Source organism: Cololabis saira, chromosome 23 (genome assembly GCF_033807715.1).
Source record: "Cololabis saira isolate AMF1-May2022 chromosome 23, fColSai1.1, whole genome shotgun sequence".
Taxonomy (NCBI): Eukaryota; Metazoa; Chordata; class Actinopteri; order Beloniformes; family Belonidae; genus Cololabis; species Cololabis saira.
Genome location: NC_084609.1, coordinates 22054274 through 22071684, shown reverse-complemented (window position 1 = coordinate 22071684; position 17411 = coordinate 22054274). Strand labels below are relative to the sequence as shown.

Here is a 17411-nt window from a genome sequence, read left to right as displayed (position 1 = left end):
GAGGACACACAGTCTCCACACACGATAAGAGGAGACCAAGTGTGTGTGAGAACAACCAGCAGTGACAGAATGAGAGCAGTTCAGCAGAGCCAGGCGACCTGGCAGACGGTCGATGGCGACGGCGTTTGATCTGCTGCAGGTTTCATCCCAATGTGAAGACCTGCTTCCTCGTTCCTGCCTGAAAAGAGCTGCACTGTAAAATATCCTGCTAGTTAACAATTTTTGTTTTTATTTGGTAGATGAGACTGTTTCAGTTCTCGTTTGTGTGTGTGTGTGTACAACACACACATCCGTCAAGGCCTCATTAGCAGTTTTCCATTTCCACTTTCATCATTCAGCAACAAAAAACAGCTTCCTCTGTTCTCTGAAAACGTTTCACTTTCAGGCTTCACACTCCATCCATGTGTTGACATGGACAATCAGACTTTGACGCTAATCCAATTAAAGCAGCACAAAAGACTTTCATGTTGAAATGGGAGTATCCCTTTCATTTGGAGGACTGTTGTATTATTTTTATTCCGTGCCGTCCAGCTCCATGTCCCATTCCTGGTGTTGGTTAACTAAACTAGCTCTGGACTCCCTGTCGTCTTATTGTGACAGTCACGTTGCACATCAAAAGCATTGATATTTGTGTTCATTAGAAAAAGCCTACTTCCCTTGGTCATGTGACATCTTACAGTGTTTCATGAGGCCAAATGGGAGGCACATGTCAGTTTAAAAGGTCCAAACAAGCCTTTATTAGCAGAAATAGCACTAAAATGTTACTTGAAATAAGGCAAGAACAAAAACACAACGGTACCGACGAATTTGTTCGTTTGTTTGAAGCCCCTGATGTAAGGTGTAGATCAGAGGCAAGGAAAAAACGAGTAAGATTTTAAAAACAAAGTTTGACATTGTTCCTTTCGATCTTCCAAATGCTTGAGGATCTTTGTTTTTTTTAATGTTTTTTGATTGTTTTCCTCCTTTGTCTCCAGGGTCGTCTGCTGAACCTCAGCTGTTCCACTGTGCCCACGTTTGTGCTCTCCATCACTGCCACAACCCAGGTACACCGCAGACATGCCTCACCTCTTCTCCACCTTCGTTTTGTATGTTACCCTTTTTACCAAAAAAATTATTTTAAAGAGAAGTTTCAGTATTCTTGTGTATATCTTCTTCCAGGCTCTCGCTCTGATAGAGCTCTACAACGCCCCTGAGGGACGCTACAAGCAGGATGTTTATCTCCTGCCAAAGAAGATGGGTAAGGTTTTCAACATTTTTATATATATATATATATATATATATATATATATATATATATATATATGGCTTGAACAAAAAACGCAGGCGTGTTAAATTTAACATCAGTGGAATTGTAAGTGAGAGCCGACAGATGTGAAGGAAGTGATTTCAGCGAGCTTGTTTGCAGCTGAAGGCCTGCAGGAAAACTGCTCTGATCTCTTCAGACAGTCAGCCTCATGTGTTCAGTCCAGACTCCCTGGGCAGCAAATCATTCACGGTAGCAAGAACCCTGCGTCTGAGCACATGTGTACATATGCAGCAGCGTCAGTCGCATTTCTTAGTCGCCTCTGAGTACCGAGTAAAGAAAAGCAAATGTAGGTCATCTGAGGCACAACAGAAGGGAGGCGAGTGCCGAGAGAAGACGGTAGTAGCTCAGAGGGAAACATCAGGTACACCGCCGCTATTGCTGCGACATCGTCCTTTTTGAGAAGATCGGGAACAGATTCCTCACGGACAGTAACGTATTCTCTCTCCATCTCTCCCCCTCCAGATGAGTACGTGGCCAGCTTACACCTCCCAACGTTCGATGCACATCTCACAGAGCTGAGTGACGAGCAGGCCAAGTACCTGGGCCTGAACAAGAACGGGCCCTTCAAGCCAAACTACTATCGGTATGAGAACGAGCCCAAAGTGTGGGAATAAGAATAGACAATGAGAAGTTGCATCATGACGACATATTTAAAGAACATGCCATCTGTTGCCATGGTTACCATGCAAGTAAAACCGAAGGAGATTGGCTTATTTGTTTGGGTTTCTTGGGGAGAAACTGAATTTGAATTCTGAACTGAATCTGAGTACACTGCAAAAACTCAAAATCTTACCAGGAATATTTCTTATTTCTAGTTAAAATGTCTCAATTTGAGTCAAAAAATCTCATTACACTTAAAACAAGAGTCATTACCAGAAAAATAACTTATTTGACAATTTTCACCTGTTTCAAGTACATTTTCACTTGAAATAAGTAGAAAAATCTGCCAGTGGGACAAGATTTATCTTCTCAATACAAGCAATTTAAATCTTGTTCCACTGGCAGATTTTGTCTTCTTATTTTAAGTGAAAATCTACTTGAAACAGGTTAAAATTGTTGTTTTTTCCAGTGATGAGTCTTGTTTTAAGTGTAATGAGATTTTTTTGACTAAAAATTAGACATTTTAACTAGAAATAAGACAAATATTCCTGGTAAGATTTTGAGTTTTTGAGTAAATACCAGCGCCAAGCAGTGGTGTTTTTGAGAAACTGCTTGAGATCAATAGATCAGGTACGACACAGCAGATATTGTCTTCCGGCATAAAGAGGTGAAGCAACTTCCTCACAACAACCATCTGATTCCATTCAAGCGGTAGTAGCCGACACGTGGCAACTTCTCATTCTCTGTCGTCACACTTTCTCAAACCCTCTTTTTCTTTCTTTTAGTTCAATAGTTGTAGCATCTTTAAAGTCAGCTGGTGTTTTTTTTGTTTCTCTTCAAGGTATTAAACCAGTGTTGGGGGTAACGTGAGGAGATCTCAGTACTCTATGAATCACCCAGGAGGATGAAGAGGAGGACAGAAGGACAGATGGATAGACTAGTCAACACGCCTGCTTTAAATCTGGGGGAGGAGGGGCGTGTCTTTCCCTAATCATGGCAGTCGTTTAATTTATTCACACTTTACCACAGTAATAATGAAATAATAATAATGATCTTTGTGGAGCTGCTCCTGCCATTTGCCACTAGCTAGCTCCTCTTCTCCTGGAAGGTGTTTCACCTTCCACTCGTCTTTTTCACCATCATCCTCTTAAGATGCTCATTTGTGTGTCGAGTTGTACGTAAATCCTCCATCCTTCACTTTACATTGCCAGATCTTTTATTCTTTATTTGTTAAAGTTGAATTTACAGATGCTGAAAAAAATATATATACTCTATAAAAGAAAAAAAACTTGATTTAAAAAAAAAAAAGAAAAGAAAAGAAAAAATGTTCGAATGCAGATTTAATGACGGACTATTTTTTTCCAATATTTTTTTTTCTTTTTCGCTGTTGTCGCTGTCTTTTCTACCTGTGATTTTTTTTTTTTTCTCTCTTTCTTTTTTTTTTCTCGTGTAAAATTTTCAAGGGGGTGGGGCTAGATTTAGTTGGAGGCTCTCACGGTCCAATCATGTTAAATTTTATTTGACTGCTATCCACTTTTGTTTTTAAGCATTTTTTTTCTAAACGATGTCTTCTGTCTCTCGGGTTCAGTTTTCTTTCTTTTTCCTGTGAAAGCACGACTGGAAAGCAACTGCTTCTTCTCGCCTTCACTTGAACCCACAGTGAAACCATCTCATTGGTGGCTTCTCTCACGGCTTCCAGCTGCTCAAACATGCCAGTGTTGAAGTAATGAGAAGTATTGAACCTTTGTTTTTAATTTTTTTTATTTGGTTTCCTCCTTTGACAAAGGTTGCTATACTGTATTAGAAGCATGGCAGATTGTCAAATCATTGCAAAGGTATACTGTATATTTAGATATTTATATAGAATTTAAGATATTTCTATGGTTTTCTCTCCTGCACCATTTAATTTCTTTAGTTTTTTTTGACAAAATGAAGATGTCACACTGATAAGCAATTAAATGTTCTTATGATCTGTGTAATAAATGTATTCGAACCCTCAATTTGAATACTGTGACAGAATATTTACAGAACTTAGAGGAAGTTGTCGCCAGGCCAGTTCAGAAGATGTAATATCAAATCTTACGTTTTATTTTCTCTCTCGTATTCACATCTGTGCATTTTGGTTTTTAACGTGGATTTTGATTTACTATAGAAGATTTTTATCCTGAATTGAGCTGGAGTCGCTACCTGCTGTAGGTGTTCCCAGCTTGCCTGAATCTGTCCTTTTTCCCGTCGGCCTGCTGCCAGCTCTAAACCCAGAATGTGGCACCAAATGCTAAAACACGTGATTTTATAAAAACTCTATTCCTGTGTGGAAATTCTCTGTACTGTATTGCACATGGAAATTAAAAACTTCTTTCTCACAGGTGGCACAAAAATCCTCACGTGCCAGAAATACCACTTCTGACCACATGGGGGCGCACAGACCCGCTGGGCCACTGACGATACGTGTTCATGAATGGAGCTGGTCTGGAACATAGACATATATACGTATATATATACACGTATATATGTCTATGTTCTGGGACCCCTGTGATCTCTGACATTCTGTTTTTGTTACACCAGAATCTGACAGCATTAACGGCCGTGTGTTATGCTGCCCCCATGTGGTCAGAAGTGACAACGCTACACAAAGTAGCTTGAATAAATACTTTCTCAAATGTAAATATCCCTGCACAGCTCCCTAAAGGATGTAAAGATGGAAGGGAGGATTCACATCTCATTTACTTTCAGTGGGCCGATGTCATGTGCTGCTGAACTGAATCTGGGTTTATTGCTTTTTACAACTTTGCAAGAGGCAGCGCAGGCGCTGGCCAATCACATCGCCTAACTGATGACATGTCCGCTCATTGGTGTAACGCCAAATGTCAGGCCCCAACACATCTGTGTGACGCAAAGCCTGGTCATAGATCCTTATCGTCCTCTTTGGTTCGAAGAATTAGTCTGGTTCTTCTGTATTCGACTTTCATTTCCAGGTGGCAGGAAACAAATACAAAGCATGTCATCAGCAGAAAGCCCCGCCTCCATCCCATTGTGATTGGTTTGGTACATTCTGTACCGGTGGAAATGGCTGTGAATGGGAGGGGCACCAGACCTATTTCAAAAACTGAATTTTCTGCAGTGATTGGGTGCGGCTGGTGACGCTATGTGAATCCTTCCTTGGACTTTTTTTGTTTTGCTTTTTCTTTTTAAAGTAACATCCTCACTTCCCAAAGTGAACTTGAGACACAGAGTCCTGTTTTTTTCCTTGCAGCTCCATGCCAGTGTTGACACGTTCTCGTCCTTGTGAGCTGTCAGTTTTGAGTCTTACTTTGTGTGTGAATGTGTACTTGGAAAAAGTAGAAGTGAATATAGATGTGCGTCTGTTGTCGGTACTTGTCCGCATCCTCTATTTTTTTTTGTTTTTTTTCCCCCCTCTCCCGTTCCTTCGTAGGCTACGTTGCTTTAACATCTGCCTCAGGATCCTAACCTGTATGTTACTGGGGGATAAACAGTTTTGTCAGTCGTTTAGTGGAGCGACACATGGTTAGGCAGGGGAAGACACCAGCATCACGTATGTATATACATACTATATACAGATACCTTTAAATGTATAGGAAGGTAAAAGAAGAGTCAACTCCTGTATTTATTGATGTAAATCCTCATTCATTTCAAACTGGCAAATTCTCCAACATGCTTTAAGTTGTCTAATACAAAAAAAACCTGTTCAAACATTGCAAGTGATGATGGATGATGAGCAATAATTTAAAAAGACAAAACTGTAATCTTAATGAATAAAAATGTAAAAAATTGTAACCTTTTTGTGTGCGTTTCTCTTTTTTTAGACATGACTTCATCAGTGTGGCTCCCTCGTGTACAGAAGAGTATTAGGGCCATGCAGGAGAAAAAATATTTGAGAGGGGAAGATTTTTTTTTTATTGTGCAATTCGAGAAAAAAGTTGAAATGTCGAGATTAATGTTGAAGTAAAATTTCGATAAAAAAGTCGAAATGTTGAGAAAAAAGTCGAAATGTGGAGATTAATGTTGAAATACAATTTCGAGAAAAAAGTCGAAATGTCGAGATTAATGTTGAAATACAATTTCAAGAATAAAGTCAAAATTTTGCCTTTTTTCTCAACATTTCAACTTTATTCACGGAATTTTGACTTTTTCCTCAACATTTCGACTTTTTTCTCGAAATTGTACTTCAACATTAATCTCGACATTTCAACTTTTTTCTCGACATTTCGACTTTTTTCTCAGTGCATAATGAAAAAAAAATGTTCCTCTAAAATATTATTTAATTTTTCTCCTGCCTGGCCCTAATATTCTTCTGTACTCGTGGGCCCCGGCGTGTGACCGTAGAGGAGGGTTTGTGTGTTAGTGTCCTGGGGAAGGGGAGGCCGTGTTGCAGCTGCTGAAGTCTGTCACGGCCTGGCCTCGCTGATCTGAGCCACAGAGATGTCTGACATCATCGGAGCTGGGCCTGACTGGCATTGAGCCTCCGTTTATTCCTGACGCATGACTCAGTCATCGGTGCAAACCGGGCTGACGTGGTAATTAAGAAGCTTTCAAGACAATTCATTTATCAGGGATCCGAAAATAGAAGATCTTTTATGAAGTTGTCCTTTTGTTCTCCAAAAGCTTAACATGTAAAACAAAGTTGGGATAAACAGCAGCTTGACTCATGATTCCAGTTTTGCACATCCTGTTAGATGATACTCAGGTTGTGGAAATAAATGCCTGGCACATGCGATAACAGTTGTACTACCCCCCCTCCTCTGTGACACTTCTGCTTTTTAGACGGCGCTGCTGAACATTTAGTGGACAAAATAGATTTTCTTTAAATTGGTCTAACATGTAAACCGAGATATTCTCCTGCACCCTAAATAGGAATAATTGGGAATTAGATGAGGGATGGATGAAAAAAATGGGCTCTTGTTAGAACCATGAAGCTGTTCTAAATACATATTGCAGTTGTTGGTGGTAGCAGCCTGTTTTCTGTCCTCTGTGTGCTTGGGAGTCCCTGTTGCATTGTGGGGTATTGACGACATGTTGGTAGCTATGGAACTAAATAGTGTTTTGAAAGAGTGAATGAATAACTGAGTTATTAGTTGGGATTTAAAGAGTACAGAAAAGAAAACTGAAAGAAATCTCTGCCACTCTTAAGTGCAGTTGTGTAATTATCTTTACGGATTACTTATTTTAGTTGTCTTTCTAAAAAACCTACACTAATGTACAATATATGACAGTCGGAGTGTGTTACTCTCGACTTGCACATCTTTGTGTTGAATTACTAACCGCCAGCAACTACTTATCTTGAATAATTTAGCACTTAATTTTGTGGCTGTGGCTTGAGTGGAAGAGTGGATGTCTTTTAATTTGAAGATTGATCTCCTAAAAGCTAAACAAAACGGGGCAACGCCGAGAAGGGCTGATTCAAAAGTTCCTTTCAAACAAAACAAACTCCTTAGTTAAATTTTCCGACGTCTAAATGAAGTGTCTGATAAACATTTTGGACAGAATACCACAGAGATGCAATGAAAAGAAAAAAAGGGGAATATATGCTCCCCTTTTCCAGCTGTTTATCAACAGCCAACCTTAGGGTGGAGTTCAGTATTTTACTTGAATCAACCACTTCTTCCTCGGCTCTGCCTCTTTTTAAAATAATATTACAGCTTTGAGCTACCCACTTCCAGGACATTCTGAAAGTGACTTTCAGCAGATATTGGGATTTAAAAGATTACAGTAAATGCTCTCAAAGAAAAGGATGTGAAAAGTGTTTACTAAAACATTCACTGCTGCAGTTGTTGTTGTTTCTCACTGGATCGTTCTAGCTAAAATCCAAGTAATTGTTTAACCGTGAACTCTTTCACCCCCCGCTGTGGAGGCCATGTGGCCGTGTTCCACCAGACGCTCGTGCACGCAGTTAAGTGCTTTCACAGTCAGGGGTTTTTGTGGCTGCCAAGCGAACAGCCCCCACCTCCAGATCAATTATTTACTCACTCTGCTGAGGGGAAAGGTGGCATCAGGCTGCACGAGGCCAGACGCCTCCCAACCGTCGCTTGTGCGGAACATTTGATTACAGATGAGGGTGAATTTAGGTTTACACTGTAAAATATTATCAATGAGGCGCTGCTGAATTATTGCTGCTTTCGGAGCCCTTTAGAGACAAAGTACGGTAGTAATTTGTCTGTAAAGGTGCAGAAATGACCCCAAGGTAAAGGATGGTGTTTGGGAAGCACAGCACATTGGAAAATAAACAAAAGCAGAAATACAGCCTTTATAAAAACATTTTAAAAATGGCAAATGAATCAAATGTGTCTGAAAGCAATATTTTAAAAGAGAAATATGTTTGCGATGACTAATGAAATGAAATGAAATTACATTTAACAAATTAAATTGCACTGAACGAAACATTTAAAATGCATTTGAGACAAAAAGAATTTCACAATAAAACTCTGAAGAACATTTTACGAGGCAACAATTCACTAAACATGTTTTGGGTGTCTGTGGTATGCACGAGAAAAGATGTTTAAAAAACCAAAACATCTAATTATGACAACCTTTCAAAATAAAATACCTGATAAAAACTGAATGCCAAGATCTCTGAAACTGCTGCAGCTCTTGTCAAAATATAACATACAAACCACAAAAACAAAATATTTAAGAAAACATTTAAAAGGTATTATTTTGTATTTCCAAAGTCATATTTTGAGAAATGTTGTCTTTTCTGATTTGTTTTTGTGAACTGTTATTTTCCTGAAATGAACTTCTCTTGTAAAATATTTTGTTAGTGTTCTCAAACACAGTGAAATATAGTTTTTCTGAAGTTTTAGTCCTTTTTTCTGTTTTGAAAAGCTCTTTGTGTTTAGTTTTTCCCCCAAAAAACAGAGGGTATATGTTGTAGGCCAACAAGGAAGTAAGAAAAATTGCAGTTCCTTATTTAACCACTAGAGGCTGACTCTTAAAGCAGGTCCATTTCCATTGACCTCAAAGTTAACATGTACTGTATATTTGCTGCAGAAATAAATACAGTATAAACAGCCTGGCTGTGGGTTTGGTTTCCAAAGCCAGATTTCCCATCTGTGACATTTGAAACAGGTCTTGTTGCAAATGTTCACTGGCAGTGTCACAGCTCCTGCAGAGAGGATCAGCTGAAACAACCCGGAGTCATGATGGAAAATCCTTCCAGGTGGAAGTTTGCTCAGACCTGCAGTTTATCAGGCCGTGGTGCCAGAAAACTGACTGCATTGGATCTACTGTAACTTCAGTAATGGTGGGCAAAACGACTGGGCGGCACAAATATCCCTTTTCCACCAAACCGATTCCAGGGCCACCTTTCAGAAATAGAAATAAGGGACGCCCCGATTTCAGCAGTGCAGGCGCCAAAAAAAAGGGACATCCCCAAAACTTCTAAACTGCATAGAAATGTATTTATTTTATATGAAAAAATCAAATGCTTTGATTTAAAGTCTAAAGTGCTTTAATTGCATTGAACTTGCACGACTGTACAGACAGCCAACCATATAGCAACTGAAATAGCATATTCTATGTATGTCCACATCAGCCCAGATGTACTGTATGCAGGTAAATATAAATATAACCTACAGGTGAAGGTCGGAAAATTAGAATATGGTGTAAAAGTTAATTTATTTCAATAATTCAACTTAAAAGGCAAAATGAATACATTACATAGTCTCATTACATGCAATGCAAGATATGTTATTTAGGGTTTTCATAAACTGAGTCATAATCATCCACATAACAAATAAAGGCTTGAAATATCTCACTTTGAATGTAGTGGGAAATAATATATTTGTTTCACCTTTAGTTGAATTTACTACGAATTAAGTTTTCCAATATATTCAAATTTTCAGACCTTCACCTGTATATTATGACATCAATATATAAGAACATGATATATGTCCGTATTGGTTCAATACGGAACGCAACTTTTAATTCCCAATTACGTAAAGATTCTGTATTTTAAAACGGGCCTATTATGAAAAACAGGTTTTCTCTTGCTTTAACATATATAAAGTGGTCTCCCCTCAGCCTGCCAACTCAGAGAAGGAGGAAAGCAACCAAATTCTGCAGTGTCTGTACAGCCGCCCGGATGAGCCGTCCAGTGTGATGTGGATCTACTAGCTGTTCAGATTCTGCTCCCGTCGTTACGTAACGAAAATGCGATTTACATCGGTTGGCCTCCGATGCGTGAAACAACGCCCACAACTAATTCCACCGGCCGGAGCTTCCGCCATTTTTTTGTAGCGGTGTATCATGTCATTCAGGCAGCCAATCAGCACAGAGCTTCATTATTATAGCCCCGCCCATGCAGAATCCTGCATAGATAATGAGGTTAGAGACTGGGAAGATAAAGACATGGTTTAAAGGCTGAATTTCTAATTTATTTAGCAAAAACAATCAAAAGCTTGTTTTTAAGACATTCAAGGCCTGTTTAAAATAGGTATTAGATGCCATAATAGGTCCCCTTTAATTAGCAACATAAGCTGAATTGGTCAGGCTAAAATGACTAACTGTGATTGGTTGTCACAGGGGGTTGTTCAGTTCTTCTTATACAGTCCATGTACAGATCCAATTAAATGTAACTTCCAGTAAGAATAACCCTAAAATAACTTGAGCCGTAGCTTTAGTGAGCTGTAGAGCTCAGCAGCTGCTGTGGCATCAGTCACCGACCCTCTCTGCACTTCTGCTTTTCACCAGGTCCCTCTCCATGTAAAGCCTGATTTATGGTTCCGCGTTACACGACGGGACGGGGTTAAGTAAATCGACGCAGAGCCTACAGCGTAGGCTCTGCGTCGATTTACTAAACCCCGCCCCGTCGGCGCGCGTCGGGCCAGCGAATCAAGCGGCCCGGGGGGGGCGGGTCCTCCACTCGGCCCTGCGGAGCGTCGCTGCTGCTGCGGCCGGTGCAGTCCTCCCCTCGCCCCGCAGCACCGGCATGCAACACCCGCCGCCCGGCCAGCATGCAGGCGGACGACACGGAGCTGCTCCCGGACCAGGGCGAGCGGCAGCGGGCGCGGGGCAAGGATGCCTTCAAGGACCCGCACAAGGAGTCGGAGGTAAAGCCGCCACCACCGCCGTGGAGGTGTGCGCGTTTCTTTTTATTATCTTTTCCCCCGGGGAGCTGTGAGAGCAGCTGAACTGCAGACAGCGAGGTGTTATTTCGGCCAGCCGGTCCTATAAATAGCGCGGTGATCCTGCAGTGGTGCAGGTGGTGGATGTGCTGCTGCTGCTGCTGAGACCACCACACATGCATCTCTAATCCTGCAGGACCTGCAGCTCACCTGGCTGCTCTCTGCTCTTCCCTGGACTAAAACAGAACCAGCCTCAGCTCTCATCTTTAATCCCTCCCAAGTGGCATTTGGTGCTTAAAAAATATCATCATTGATTTGATCACATTGTCTTTCACTGTCACAAGTTGATGCTGTTGGGCATTTAATGACGTTGTTATGCAATTAATCAAAGCATTTAATGATAATGACAATGTATGAGGCTTGGTTCTGGCAAAATATCACATGTATAAAGTATACCAGCTCCCTTTGCAACCATGACTTTACATCCCTGTTCATAGCAGCTGGTGTTCAAAAGTAGGGAGTGTGCTTCCTTTTTAAAGGAGTCTATTATTGCATCTAATACATATTTTAAACAGGCCTTGAATGTCTTAGAAACAAGCTTTTTTTTTTTTTTTTTGCTAAATAAATTAGAAATTCAGCCTCTGAGCCATGTCTTTATCATCCCATTCTCTAACCTCATTATCTATGCGGGATTCTGAGTGGGCGGGGCTATGATAATGAGGCTCTGTGCTGATTGGCTGCCTGAATGATGCGATACACCGCTACGAAAAAATGGCGGAAGCTTCGGCTGGCGGAGTTAGTTGTGGGCGTGGTTTCACGCATCGCTCCCGTCGTTACGTAACGACGGGAGCAGAATCTGAACGGCTCGTAGATCCACATCACACTGGACGGCTCATCCGGGCGGCTGTACAGACACTGCAGAATTTGGTTGCTTTCCTCTTTCTCTGAGTTGGCAGGCTGAGGGGAGACCACTTTATATATGTTAAAGCAAGAGAAAACGTGTTTTTCATAATAGGTCTCCTTTAAATCAGCAGCTTTTTGCACCTCTGAGGTGAAGTTAATACACCTCACCAAACGCATTTCACCAACATAGTCTTCAATGAACAAGAGTTCATGTTTAGCAGCTAAAATACATTTTTTTTGCTTGACTAAAGGCAATAAAAAACCCATTTTATTTTAATTTTAGCACGTCAGTGTATTTTAATAATAATAATAATAATAATAATAATAGATTTTATCTTTAAAGGCACCTATCTTGGCACTCAAGGTCACCGTGCACAACATGTTAAAAAATAGAACCAGCAGAATACATAAAAAAAACCCATCAAAAAACAATTAAAAACAGCAGAGGTAAGAACAAGGGTCACCAATCCTGGTCCTCGAGGGCCGGTGTCCTGCATGTTTTAGAGTTTTCTCTGCTTTAACACACCTGATTCTAATAATCATCGTCATCAGCTTGTCATTGAGGTCTGCACAATTCTCTTAACGACACAGTCACTTTTATCACGGTGCAATGAAGCAGCGAAACATGTAAAACATGCACCGGCCCTTGAGGACCAGGATTGGTGACCCCTGGGTAAGAACATTAGAAGAAATGAACATTAAATGAGGTAGGCATTTTGAACTAAGATAAAATGTTACCTCTTTTTTTCTTTACTACGGCGATAAATGGGGACACTTTCGTTAATAGATGCTGACTGAGCAGTCAATAACGGCCTCAGGTTACCATGCGATCTTTGACCTTGATGGAGTTCAATATTCTCAAATGTTCGTCTCTGCTTTCTATTTCTCTAAACTGAGTATCTTTGCATTCTGAACTGCTGATCTAAAAGAAATCATGGAAAAACCAGGTAATCTGAGGACAACAGCATGCACTAATTCTGGAGATTTGGGGGTCTGCTCTTTCGTGTCTGGAGATCCTATTTGCTGTTGTGGTTTCCTCCACTTTTTTTAAACATGACACCAGTTCAGTTCACGGTTCAGTCTGGTGTTTGGGTTTCTTGGCGCTAACTGCCATTTTTTTCGTGAAAAATGACGCTAAAGATAAGAATCCATTCATGGGGTTGTTCATCCCAGAAACCGGACATGAGAGATACTGGTCAGTCCCTCGACGGAAAATGGGTTTTAGAGGAAATTGGAGCTTATTCATCTCTCAGCCGTTGGACGGACATTGAAATCATCTACGAGATGTGGACGCTCCGCTTCCTCTGGGCTGTTTATGTCTGCTGGCCGATGTTGACCTCAAACCAGCTCACTTAACAGTGACACCAGTTTGGAGTCGGGGCTGATTTCAGTATCAGCTGACGGCTGAGGCGCTGCGCCGGTGAGGAGGTGGTGAATGAACCTGGGGGGGGGGGGGGCATGACTCAGAAGGGCGTTTTTGTACAGTATGTGTGAGATATTGTGACCAAAACTTGCCACAAACATTACATTGAAAAAGATTCTCCTTTTTAAAATAGTTGGAAACCACTAGGGCTGTTCGATTTTGCCCAAAAATAAAATCTCGATTTTTTTTCTCTCAAAATCCGATTTTCGATTACGATTATTTTGTGAATTGACAAAAGGCAAAGAAATGATTTCAAATATGCTGTTTTTTAATTGAACATTTGCCCCATTGGGCTTTAAGTGCAAACTTTGCTCTTATTAAACCAAAAATGAATGAATAAAGTGCAAAACTCTGTAAAATAAGTTGAAAAAAGGTTTTAAAAAATATAATAAAATATAAAGTTTTATCTCTGAAAAAAAAATAATCAGCAAATCAGCACTTGCAAACATACAGTAAGTTATATTTCCAATTAAATAAAACAAGACATTTTCTAATTAAACTAAACTGGGTCTTTGCATGCTAAATAATAATGCAACCCATGAAGGAGGTAGAGGTGTGTAATGTCACTCATTACATTTGCTATTCACATTTGCAAGTTTTTTGCAAGGAACACGAGCCGGTCTACCGCATCTGGCTTGAGGGATACCCGGTGGCATGTTACAACGCCCCCTCCTACACTAAAGAGCCTCTCCGATGGGGCACTTGTCACAGGTATTGAGAGGTATTTCCATCAATCATTAATATGGTATCAATCATTAATATGTGTGACAAGGTTAAAAAAATAAAAAATAAAAAAAAGTGAAAAATCGATTTTACGAGTTTCACGTTTTAACATCGTTCTAATTACATAATTGCGATTACGATTTAAAATCGATTAATCGAACAGCCCTAGAAACTACTTAAAGAACATTAGAATTTTGGGATTTTATTTTTCTTAACACAAGTCTACGTTTAAAGAGCAAAAACCCATCAGTTTTACTCTAGTAATTAATCGTAATATCTCTGTGATGCATCAATGCAAGTCTAAATGTGCGCTGGTTGTTGCTTCAAATGGATCTAAACAAACAAAGAAAAAGCCCCACCGTCGTCCAGCGGCTGCCAATAGCTTTGAGATATTTTGGCCAACCTGTCCCATATCCTCCTAAGTCCAAACCAAAGCTCAGTGGATTGTTATCCAGGAACCGTACTCTGACTGCAAATGGAAAACCAGGAGCTGTACAATATTGTCTTTGGTCTACAGATCCTGCAGACTCGTGGGGACGTCCGCTTTTAGAGACTGATGTTGAAACTGAGATGTCCAAGGCCTTGAACATAAACTCTTTGTCTATAAAAGGCAGATGCAGCTGTGATGACAGTCGGTGGACCACAATTTGCTGTGTGGCTGGCGTTATTTTAGGTTTTGGAGCTAGAAATGGCATGGAAATATCTGACGTTACCCATGAGAGGTATCCCCTTCAGTTCTGTTCAGAGTTGTAGTTCTAGTGGGAATGGAGGTGTTTGAAGAAGTGGCTTAAAGCCGCCCCTCCCCGTAGCCCAAAACAACACTTTGGTCGTCTCTGAGCTTGTTTTTGTAAAGATTTTATCAGGCGAGGGCTGCATTAGCTGAAATGAGGACCAAAATGAGATAAAGCCACTCAAATGCAGATGAAGTCCTTGATAGGAAACCGCTGACGCGTCTGGACCGCAGGGCCTCGTCACACGTCCATCTCCTTTATATCTGCGGTCTGCTCCGTATTGATTTCTAAGTGCTTGTTACTGGTTGCGAATATGAAAGTGAAGCAGAGCCACCGACTGTTTTCATCATCAGTAACAATAAAGCGTAATTCCCCTCAATCGTCTTTGCTCCCCACGCGGCTCTCATTTCCTGGTTTACAAGTGCAGCAATGACATCAGACGGTGCGCTTGGCTCGCTGCCGGCTGATGCCCTGCGGACGCCGGCCGGGCCGCAGCAGGTATTTATAGGAGACGGTTACGCAGCAGCGTGGAGTTATTTAAGCAGGGCTGATGAGTCATGGAGCACATCCTTATTTACAGACCTGCACCCCCCCCCCCCCTGATGAGGATCAAAGAGCTGAACTTCTGATATTTGGAGCGTTTCTAACTGTACATTGACGCATATTCCCATTCCCAGGAACCGAACTTCTACAGGGCCGAGATGAGTCCCCGGCTCGGGGTAGGTACCTCAGCACAACGCTGGGAAACTGCTGGGGGGGTCGGTGTGGTGGTGGTGGTGGCTGCTTGTTTCATTAGTCTGAAGTTTTAAAATGAGGGTAAACATCTTAGTCTGACTGAAATTGAACTAATGTGTCACAATCGGACTAACAACACCTAAACAAAGTTAATCCCTGCTAATCCTGAACTGTGAAGGTCTGACACTGACCTGCAGTACACCCTCGGTGCACCGGCAACACTTCCCCACCGATGCTTCATGTAGGACGATGACGTAAACAGAGCTGTTCCCCGTCCACGTTTGGCCTCCACTGACAGCACTGACTCATGATGAGTGTATCTGCCAGAACCCAACCATATATCCACCAGATGTGGCCAAATGTGCATGTTTTGTGGGCTTGTAGACCACACCTTAGCCATCATAGTCATAGATGCCCCAAGTGGGCCAGATTGGGCCCACATTTCTTTTCCTATAGAGACTCACGTCTTGTGCTGTTATGGCCCAGATCTGATTGACAAAGTCCAGAAAAGATGCAGATTTGGGCAACATCTGGCGGATGTGTGGCACCAAGTTTTCAACTGAATCAGTTCTTTTAGCACAGTGGTCCTCAACCTTTTTTCAGTGATGTGCCCCCTGTGAAATACTTTTTCAACCAAGTACCCCCTAACCAGCGCAAAGCACTTTTGGTTGTAAAAAAAAAGACCTAAAACAGAGCTTTGTGCCATCAGAAACTGATTTATTAAACATAAAATTATTGCTGCTGCTATGCTTCAACCACGACTCCATCGTTGGTCCAAGTGATTGACAGGTGAAGCCAGGTGATTGACAGGTTAGGTGGAACCATCCTGGTGTGGGGGATACTCTGCGGTTTTAGGATAATAAGTTGAATAGCCTACTCCTGAAGATAGAATTCATTTTATGAATTTAGACTTATATTTTCCTCAATTATTTATGAAATAATTATTTTTAAAGGATTTTTGCATGGATGCTACCTTTTAAATATATGTATATTTTAAAATCTCACGTACCCCCAGGGGTACGTGTACCCCCATTTGAGAACCACTGTTTTAGCAGATGATTGGGCCAATCATTCGTTACCATCCAGTCTACCGTTGAATTGAAGCGGATGATACTTCATTAACCCCCAAATGGAAATAATGTCGTTGCCGTGTAAATTACTTTTGTAAAAAATGAGATAAACATCACTATCGGAGAGTAGGACGCGTAGCGGAGAGAGGCCTGGGCCAAATCTCCAGGGATCACAAATGCATCGGAGTGTTGTGTTTGTTGCCCGGCAACAGCGGGGCTGAAGTGAACTCTCGGTAGATGGATGGATGAAAGCCCACCGACCGCCAACAGTTCAGCATCTGGGATGTAGAACTGCTCCTTCACAGTAGCAGGTCCAGGATGACAACCTCTGTTACCAACTAGCACTCTGACACGTAACAGCCCTCTGTTTTTGGCTTCGTTTCAGATTGCGTCGTAGCTTTCTTGACTAATGAACGCAATGAAGCTCCAGCAGATCTGAAAGGCTCGTTTCCAGCTCCCTCATTTGCATGGCTGCATGTTGGTTATTGTGCTGCGTCATGTTGCTTTTAATGAGGTGTGTCTGCAGATAAGAGCAGAAGCTATTTCCCGCTCGGGAGCTTGTCATTGCATCTCTCTCTTTCTCTCTTCCTGAGTGTAATCAGTTGGTAGACTAAAAAAAAGTCCAACTTCTTGAAGTTCAGTGCTCTTTGTCATCAAACACGTAGATGAAATCAGATGGCGTGTTCTGTCCGTGCGCGTTAGTCACAGGCTGAGGCCGGAGCCACAAGAGATCCTGACTGAAGACGGCCGCTAATCAGCTCTGACACGGGCAGCCGTGTTGACTCCTGTGCCACCGGCGCCTCCTCCCTCCCTCCCTTCTTCCTGTGGTGTAGCGTCGTT

At 41.5% G+C, this 17411-nt stretch overlaps 2 protein-coding genes across 3 annotated transcripts in view; both read left to right on the top strand.

The window, feature by feature from the left end:
* The window catches only part of ahcyl2b (adenosylhomocysteinase like 2b), a 46653-nt gene extending 42253 nt beyond the window's left edge, over nucleotides 1–4400 (top strand). For both annotated transcript variants that reach the window (XM_061715179.1, XM_061715180.1), the window contains exons 14-17: nucleotides 975–1043; nucleotides 1159–1237; nucleotides 1769–1889; nucleotides 2748–4400. In XM_061715179.1, the coding sequence (XP_061571163.1) occupies nucleotides 975–1043; nucleotides 1159–1237; nucleotides 1769–1889; nucleotides 2748–2754 (276 nt within the window). In that variant the 3' untranslated portion in view covers nucleotides 2755–4400. The remainder of the gene's footprint in view (nucleotides 1–974; nucleotides 1044–1158; nucleotides 1238–1768; nucleotides 1890–2747) is intronic.
* A 6347-nt stretch (nucleotides 4401–10747) lies between these two features.
* strip2 (striatin interacting protein 2) overlaps nucleotides 10748–17411 on the top strand; it is a 32426-nt gene continuing 25762 nt past the window's right edge. Inside the window, exons 1-2 of the mRNA XM_061714153.1 lie at nucleotides 10748–10971; nucleotides 15444–15485. Of these exons, the coding sequence (XP_061570137.1) occupies nucleotides 10876–10971; nucleotides 15444–15485 (138 nt within the window). The 5' untranslated portion in view covers nucleotides 10748–10875. The remainder of the gene's footprint in view (nucleotides 10972–15443; nucleotides 15486–17411) is intronic.